The following is a 9,833-nucleotide window of genomic DNA, read 5'->3' as shown; positions in this document are numbered from 1 at the left end:
ATCTCACTGCCAATGCTTACTGGGCCGACACAGGAGCCGATCATGCGTATTCACCATAAGGCATAAGCTACGCATAAACTGGTCAAGGTGCTGCTGCTGCTGCTGCTGTGGGGATAAAGGTTACATTATTATTACACATAACACGGACCGACGGGAGACTGACACCAGTAACACATGACATGAGCCCAGCCGCTCAGCTGACTCTGAGCCCTGTGACCGCGGACAAGTGTTTCCGGTGTGGGCGGGGGTAATACAAGAGGGGGGTGACTTGACGGCTTTCTCCCATGACGTCACGGGGAATGGGCGTGTCTTAGGCTGAGTGTCATGTGATTACGCCTCACACACAGCGCAAGCAGTGGTTCGTATCGAGGAGCAGCAGCCGCCGCAGCTGTTAGGAGCTATGGATTTCCTTCTAGGCAATGCTTTTTCGACGCCGGTGGGACAGCGAATCGGTAAGTCCTCGGGGATGCAAGTTATTACCGAGAATAGCAACTGGACGGTTCCGTGCAATACGACCACTCTCCCCTTCCCTCTCAGCCAATGGGAAGTTGCTTAGCAATAGGGGTTAAGCCTATTACTACAGGTTTGAAGAATGTGGTGACCAATAGGTTGAGAGCAGGTAGTGGTAATGACCAATAGGAGTGCGGGCTTGTTAAAAGACCGTTTCACTTGACCAATGTGTTTGCCGAAGTGACTAAGTGGGCGTAGCCATTTGTTTCAGCCACCCGTTACCTCCCTGCAGACTGCAGTACTTAGTATACTCGTCTACAGTACGCTCAATCACATACCAGGTCTAGGAGGTGTGTGCTTATTATGCGGAACGTCTCTGTATTTATTTACCTACTGCATATAACAACTCTGCATTTAGTTATTCTTCATATTACAGCTCTGTATTTAGTTATTCTGCATTTACTTACTCTGCAAATAACAACTCTGCATTTACTTACACTATATATAACATCTCTCTATTTCGTTATTCTGCTTTTATTTGCTCTGCATTTAGTTACTTTGTATTTGACAGCTCTGCGTTCACTTTGCATATAATAGCTCTGCATTTACTTAAGCTGGGTACACATCACTCAAATTGTGTACCCATCAACATCACTATTATATAGTATGTACCCAGCTTTAAGGTGCAATATTGTTAATGATTTTCCTCTTGAACTGCCTATACCCATGGACTAATGGGATATGGTCAATAGGTCGACATGGGTTAGGTTTGACAGGGACATTAAGTTGACACAGGGAAGGTCTACAGTCAAAAGGTGGACATGGGGTTTTTCACATTTTTTTTTTAACTGACGTGCTGACAGGGTATTTCCTGCCTTATCATCCACTAGGGCGTGGTGGGTGAATAAAATAGTGCCCGAAGCATGGCGAGCTCAGCGGTGCTACCTTTCAGTGTCTATGTCGACTGTGTCAAAATTTGTGACAAAATTTGTGAAAAGCCACATGTCGACCTAATGGTATCGACCATCATTCTGTCTACCCAATGATCTGTAACCAGACAAACAACATAGTGCATGCACACTGAATGATGTTTTTAACTATTATTGCATAATGTGTATGCACCTTTACTCTGCATATAACAGCTCCACATTTACTTACTCTGTGTGTAACCATGCCGCATTTACTTACTCTGTGTGTAACAGTGCCACATTTACTTACTGTGTGTAACAGCTCTGCACTTACTTACTGTGTGTAACAGCTCTGCACTTACTTACTGTGTGTAACAGCTCTGCACTTACTTACTGTGTGTAACAGCTCTGCACTTACTTACTGTGTGTAACAGCTCTGCACTTACTTACTGTGTGTAACAGCTCTGCACTTACTTACTGTGTGTAACAGCTCTGCACTTACTTACTGTGTGTAACAGCTCTGCACTTACTTACTGTGTGTAACAGCTCTGCACTTACTTACTGTGTGTAACAGCTCTGCACTTACTTACTGTGTGTAACAGCTCTGCACTTACTTACACTGTGTGTAACAGCTCTGCACTTACTTACACTGTGTGTAACAGCTCTGCACTTACTTACTCTGCGTGTAACAGCTCTGCACTTACTTACTCTGCGTGTAACAGCTCTGCATTTAGTCATTCTGCATTTACTTACTCCAGTCTAAACATAACAGCTCTACATATAACCACTATGTATTTAGTTATTCTGCTTTTAGGTTTCTTACTCTGCCTGTAACAGCTCCGCATTTTCTTACTCTGCGTGTTACCCGTTTTGCATTTACTTATTTTGTGTGTAAATGCTCCACATTTACTGTGAATAACCGCTCCGCATTTACTTACTCTGCGTATGACCGCTCTTTATATCATCAGTGTCCAAACCACAATATTATTAGCCAGGACACCGGCTCCACATTATAAGTTTCCTTGGAATCACTTCAGTCCTAATTATTGGTGAATTTAACAAGGATTTTAATGTAATGTTGCCTATTACAGTATATTGATATTATCTCGGATAAATAGGATTATCATTGTTTTATTATTGTTGTGCATTATTACAAATATATAAATGTTGTAGATGACTGCTCCTTCTATAACAAAATTGAATCCTTTAAAAGGATCACACGGTTTCTAATCATTGATTGAAAACAGTCAATCTCTTATAGCTAGAGGAAATATTACCACCACTACCTTTTATTTTCAATACTTTTGTACTAATCTATAATTATTAAATTACAAGGTAATCTGGTTTCCCAGACACTGTGTTCTAGCCCCCTTTTTTCTCGTTGTAATCCATTTATGTGGTAGGGATTGCCAATCCCATTGGTCACAGGCAGAAGGGTAATCCCCAAATCATACTCTGAATATTAATCATTCAAAGCACCAGGGGGGACTAGTGTCTCAGGACATCTAGTATATTTCTTATTTCTTCTCTGCAATTACATAACTGATAATATTGGCTCTACATATACTTTCTAGGGATGGTTAATACTTTTGCAATTGATAGGGGAGAACCAGACAGTTTCCCTCCATCAATAACACTGAATAACCAAATGTATTTTTATTAGTTTTTTAAAAAGTTGCCGGGACATAGCATAACTCCACCTCCTGACATGGAGCCCATTCTAGGTTCTGGTTGGCCCACAGGACAGTCAGTGAATGAGCAGGGATGACCATCGGTTGGTAAATCAATCAACATCCATTGCAATGTTCGCAACCACCGATGGCTACTTGCCATATCGCCCCCTCCATTAATTAACATTTGTATCTATATGCTTGTTGCCACTTGCCAGGGGTTGCATGCTTGCTTCCACTGGTTTAATCCTCAATGGCAGTGCCTGCGTTACCAGAATACCAACACTCCCGGGTAACGCTATACGTGTTGAGCTTCACTGACGTGATGAGCTTCACTGTCCAGTCGGACCAGTGGCGGTTTTTACCTACGGGCTGCAGCCCCCAGGTACAATCAGCCACTGTAGTGAAGCCAGATGCAGTCTGTGAGACTGCACTGGCTTCGCTGTGACTGGCAGTGACTTCCTATCGGAAGTCCGACCTGCCAGTCTCCAAGACAGTCCCATTGGGAGCTGTTCCCTCCCTCCAGGACACCTTTCTGCGGGCTGCCATCCGGAATCGCCGATTGCGCATGCGCAGTTCCAATATCAGTACTGCGCATGCGCTGGTCCCAGTGCCTGTTATTTGTTTAGTACAGGCATCGGGACCATGATTACTTCTATGGGCTGTTGCCGAAGCAGCCCATAGAAGCTGGCCGCATGCGCAGTACAGAGGTATGGATCTCTGCAGGGACCGTTGGCGACAGGGGGAGGCGGTGCCTGCATCGCGGTCAGAGGCAGTCCCCCTCCCCATAAAAGGAGGGCCGCCACTGAGTAGGACCTATGTAACTATCAGCTTAATTTCACAGGAGCTATTCAGTTCTTTGCGTGACTAACCCAGAGGCTATGCTTATTGAGCAGAAATGTGTGTAAAGTATGGCTTTGTGGTTGGTTGTGAGTGCTTGCCAGAGGATTTGTGCATTCTCATGTGAGAAATTGAATAACTTGCATGCAGATTAGACGAAAACTACAAACAACTGAAAACTCTCTTAAGCCCCGTACACACGGGGAGATATATTGCTAGCAATATATTACTGAGCAATATATTGCTCAATGTCCCCTTTTCATCAGCGACCAGAGATGGTCGCTGATAAAAAGGAACCTCAGCCGGCGGTGCCGTAGAGGTAATCAGCTGGTCGCAGGAGCAAGCTCCTGCGACCAGCGATGAAAATGGGAGCGTGCACCCGGCGATTTATCGCTGCGGCACACTCCCATCACTGGCAATATGGTCGCCTGCGACCATATTTCCAGCGATTTAAGCCCCTATCGCCCCCGTGTGTACACAGCTATACAGTTTAAAGGGTCTGGTTTAAAAACCTATTTTTGTGGTCTTGTCAAAGAAGAAAGTGCATAATTCATCTTCTCATAGAGGTAAATGGCAGAGAAGAACACATAATGCGAATTGTCATAAACAGAGCTCAGCTCACATAACTGACGAGGAGCTGTGTCTGGCAATTGTTGGACTTTGTGCAAATGTCTAAAGCCCCATACACACTAGACAAGATAGTAAAATATATCTCTGAAATCTATCTTCTGAACAATACCTTTTACTTATCTGTCTAGTGCGCATATGCAATATCGTTAATGATTCACGTTCACCCTCCCTCGTCCTGCATGTACAGACAAGGGAGGTCCTTATTAATGAAGGCCATGCTGCAGCATTGCCCCCGCTCCCCCTGTCCCCCCCTCCCCTGCCATCTCTACCCTGCTGGCATCAGCAAGTGTGTATGCATTTGCGGAATCTTCCCGGGGCCCCAATGCCAAAATATTGGTGCCGGCGGCAATTGTTAATGTGTATGGGGCTTTAGTTGGCTGATTGTCTCTGGCTACATTTCTATACAGTGATTGCATTTGTATCTGTATTTATATATTGTGACCTGGAATAACAAACGCTGGATATAGATGAAGTCTGGGTCTTTTATTTTGTAAAAAACAGGGGTAGACCCAAATCACACTAGGTGATTTTGGGTCAGTTGCGCCTGACCTGAGTCGTGATTCTCAGCTGTTGCTCAGTGACAGGATAGTTAGTCCTGTACTGGATATAAAAAAAAGAAAAGGGAAAAGGTTTGAGCAGAAATTGTAATCCAAATAGGAGGGGGGTCCGGATGGCGTTAAACGGGTCTGCAATCCCAGAGTCTCTTTCTGTGGAGAATGGTTTGGAAGTGGTAGGAATATTAGGGTCCTGACCGGTTTCGCTACTCCAGGTAGCTTTATCAAAGGATATCTGGCATGAAAGGTATTCTGGCTTATACCCTATCACATGGGTAAACATTAGCAACAAAGTAGTAGCACCACAGCACAGACCACACAGCAATACCTACAGAGTGGTCTGTGCTGTGGTGCTACTACTTTGTTGCTAATGTTTATTTTCTCCTGACGATGGTCCAGAGAGGACAGAAACGTTGAGTATATCTTCATGTGTAATTGGATGTTCTATCATTATTAAATACACAGTGGTTTTTAAGTGCATTTCAAGTCTGGTGAGTTGACCTATAATGTGGCAGCAATAATGAAATCATTTCTGAAAAGTCTGGTGAGTGACCTCTTTAAGTGCCCACGCTGAATATTGGAGACCAGTAGGAATCCTGAGTGCAGCATCCCAGCATTTAATGATATATAGATCGCTCTCTCTTGCTCGTGACAGACAAGTTGGACTGTCAGAGCATACTGTTCAGTTACCAATTACTGGTCCATAAATTGCTACATGGGCGCCAGGAACGATTAAATTGCTCAGTTGGGTGTCCATTAAATATAGCGACATGCAAAACAATTACATTTCCCCTATAGATTCACTATTCCATATATCATTTCAGTATTAAAAATAACATGCATTCTAAAAGTGATATGGAAATGAGAGTATTAGTACTGAAAGATCATTTTAAAAATACATAGAGGAAGCGCTTTGAATGCATCTGATAGAAATGTTCCCTCATGGTTTAAATCTCCAATGAGATACTTTGTTTATGTAACGGACTTAACTCTGGACTCTTCTACATCTCATTATCAGTCATTAGTTTTAATGACTCTGCAGGTTTATAGTTTAATTTGCATCTCATCACCTAACACTTATACTATGCCATTGTTTAGTTTATTATAAACATTATCTAATCTATTCAGCTCTTTTTAGAACTCGTCTTATGAAGTGACCATGGTTGCACAATTTAAATCAATTGACTAAATCATAAATCAAAACGTAAAAAAAAAAAACCATGTAGGTGTATAGAGTTTGCTCATGCCAATAATCGTGAAATTATGGCGGTCATCAACTTTTGCACATACAAGAAACGGGACTTGTGTAGTTTCACGGCGTCCGATATATCGGATGCGATATCGGCCCATATATCGATGCGACTTTTGACCTGTTCAGAACCCCACTATCCACTACGCATGGAGTTGATATTATGGTACTTATGTATTATCTGGACTCCCATGTTAAATGCACCCCATTTTTTCATACCCCTACTATCCAACTACGCATGGAGTTGATTTTATATAGTGTGGCGAGCGCAGCGAGCCACCGTGCCCGAAGCGTGGTGAGCGCAGCGAGCCCCGCGAGGGGACGCGGTCTTATAAGAAAAACGGGAGTCCAGATATTACATAAGTACCGATATTATATAGTGTGGCGAGCGCAGCGAGCCACCAAGCCCGAAGCGTGGCGAGTGGATGCAGATTACTGCAATCGCCACACTATATATATATCAACTCCATGCGTAGTGGATAGGTCAAAAATCGCTTCGGATCGCATCCGATATATCGGGCGCAGTGAAACTACATAAGTACCCAAGAAACTATTTGCACCATGCTTGAAGTGGACACTTTACAGTATCTTCACTATACTGGTTGGTGTCCTACACAGCTCAACTTCAGTTAGACACTTATGAAGTAAGGGGGTTATTCAATCTCACCGCCTATTCAATGCTGACATTTTCGATAGCATTGAAGGCAGATTCCGACAAAACAAGTCAGACTTTAAAACAAGTTGGTTTTTTTTCATCGGTTTTGGTGGAAATGGCCGTGGATTGTCTAATTCATGGCTGTGTTTCGACAATCCACTGCTGGTTTCGCCTACATACCCACTTTCTGATACAATACAGCGAAAACGGCCCGGGATTCCAACTGTTTGGTTGTGCAAGAAAAAGAGAGAAAGCTTGTCAGCTTATGGTGCACCAAGAGAATTTTTTACTAAAATGTAACTTTTATGGTTTATTCACTTAAAAGGCGACATATAAAACCAAGAAAGACAAAATAGACATATAGCAAGAAAGAATATTAAAAATGAGGATAAGATTCCTCACGTAGTGAGACCCCAGTGTCAACTTATTCCCTTTCCTGATAGGGATATTGGTGTTACAGTAGTGCGTCTAGCTGTGTAGCAGTTTGTAGTAAGGCAGTCACAAATTCATGGTTTAAATGTTATCACTGAATGGATATAACTAATCATGGTATGTATCCACTTGAGAAATATATTCATTAGTTGCCAGTGTTATATCTGAGTAGCTTGATAGACTGTTGTCACTATAATATCGAATTACTATTAAATTTTCTGGTATCTCAAGCACTCCAACACTGACTTTAGATTAACAGTTTAAGGTATGCATTCAGATTTTTTGGTACTCTTTACCTAGCACGGCACCCACGATCTTGATCGTGGGCATCGTGAGGTAAAAAATCGTGTCGGTCGCGTCGTATGCGGGCTAAAGATGCCCGCACGCGATGCGATGTCCACGATTTCCCATTGAAAACCATGTTAAACATGGACATCGTGTCGGTCGCGTCGCGGCCGGCCATAAATGTGCACACGATGGCCGCGACGCGATGCCCACGATTTGCCATAGGAATCAATGTTAAAAGGCTCGATGGACACGATTTTCATGTTAAATGGCTGAATGGACCCGATTTTACCATAGGAAACAATGTTAAATGGGCCTTAGAGCCCAAATACTTACCCTGAACTCTGAAATAGCCCCCCCAATTGTTTACGCCACCCCACGATCAACGTCAACCCGAAGCGTGGCGAGCGCAGCGGAACGCGTCCTCCGACCTTTTCATACCCCCACTATCCACGTCGGCGTGGAGTTGAGAATAGAATAGTGTGGCGAGCGCAGCGAGCCACCGAGCCCGAAGCGTGGCGAGCGCACGCGGATACCTTCACAGCTATACGCGTCCCCTCGCGGGCTTCACAGGTGTCCGTGGCGACGCGGACACCTGTGAAGCCCGCGAGGGGACGCGTTTACCTGTGAAGGTATCCGCGTCCCCTCGCGGGGCTCACTGCGCTCGCCACGCTTCGGGCTCGGTGGCTCGCTGCGCTCGCCACACTATTCTATTCTCAACTCCACGCCGACGTGGATAGTGGGGGTATGAAAAGGTCGGAGGACGCGTACCGCCGCCGCTCGCCACGCTTCGGGTTGATCGTGGGGTGGCGTAAACAATTGGGGGGGCCATTTCAGAGTTCAGGGTAAGTATTTGGGCTCTAAGGCCCATTTAACATTGTTTGCTATGGTAAAATCGGGTCCATTCAGCCATTTAACATGAAAATCGTGTCCATCGGGCCTTTTAACATTGATTCCTATGGCAAATCGTGGGCATCGCGTCGCGGCCATCGTGTGCACATTTATGGCCGGCCGCGACGCGACCGACACGATTTCCATGTTTAACATGGGTTTCAATGGGAAATCGCGGGCATCGCGTCGGTCGCGTCGCGGCCAGACATAAATGTACCCGCGATGGGCGCCGTGTTAGGTAAAGAGTACCGATTTTTTTTAATAACAGAATGGAAGACTTGATCTGCCTGGGTTAGACACAGTATTGGTGTGTGCTGGACATTGGTAAATACACTGCCTTTCAGAGATTCAGCACTTAATATAGCATAAATTGCTCCGTAACGTCTGTACATTTAGACGTGCTGATTCTCCAAAGGCTATTTTTATAAGCCCGAAAGATCCGAATTACAGCGTACTCATGATGCAGACATTTAGTCCTAGCATCAGCGGGGTTAAAGCTTGCAGTCTATCGGTGCATACAAACACACTCTCTGCCTGTGTATCCTAGATATGGTAGTATCTGGTGTACTAACCCTGCCGCCCCCAACAGATCCGTATTACAGCGCACCCTTGATGCTGACTATTGTCCTGGCACCAGCGGGGTAACGCCTTCGGTCTGCCGGCGAGCGGGTACTATCCCTGCACTGTAGACGTGGTAGGTGAATGGACACAGATAGCCGTCTGCATGTGAGTAAGGTGGGGGAAGGGAAGCATTGTCAGCGGTGAACCCGTGTACCTTCACCGCAGGCTATACAGTCCTGGGAAGTGGCGCACACTGTTTTAACATACATAAATCAATTGACAATCATGAAGGGAGGACAGAGGGGTACAGACACTAGGTAAGTAGGGTCAACGCGTGTGTCGCTGCTCGCTTCATCAGGACCAGTTGTTCCAACAATCGTAATCCCGGATTGAATACCGCCCTAAATCTTTTAAAGCAGATGTTCACTGCAGTTTCATCAAGTGCAAGAATTGAAAGGATAGTTTTTTATTTTTTTTCTTAATGTACGGTTTTGTACAATCCAAAACACACCACAGATTGGGAAATTAAAAAGCAGGTTCCATGCTACAGAGCCTTCTGTTGAGGACCGATGTGGACAAAGACATGTACATTCTTGACGGTTATGGTATAACAGTGGTTCCCAACCCTGGTCCTCAAGTACCACCAACAGTGCACGTTTTCCAGTTCACCCAGCAGGTCCACAGATGGAGCTAATTATGTCACTTGTG

At 44.6% G+C, this 9,833-nt stretch overlaps 1 protein-coding gene across 1 annotated transcript in view; it reads left to right on the top strand.

Annotated features, from left to right (window-relative positions):
* Positions 1-287: 287 nt before the first annotated feature.
* TOM1 (target of myb1 membrane trafficking protein) overlaps positions 288-9,833 on the top strand; it is a 165,029-nt gene continuing 155,483 nt past the window's right edge. Inside the window, exon 1 of the mRNA XM_083156447.1 lies at positions 288-452. Within this exon, the coding sequence (XP_083012573.1) occupies positions 401-452 (52 nt within the window). The 5' untranslated portion in view covers positions 288-400. The remainder of the gene's footprint in view (positions 453-9,833) is intronic.

This window comes from Crinia signifera, chromosome 8 (assembly GCF_055691185.1).
Source record: "Crinia signifera chromosome 8, ASM5569118v1, whole genome shotgun sequence".
Lineage (NCBI taxonomy): Eukaryota > Metazoa > Chordata > Amphibia > Anura > Myobatrachidae > Crinia > Crinia signifera.
Note: the sequence above shows the minus strand (reverse complement) of the source record. Positions and strands in the feature narration are given on the sequence as shown.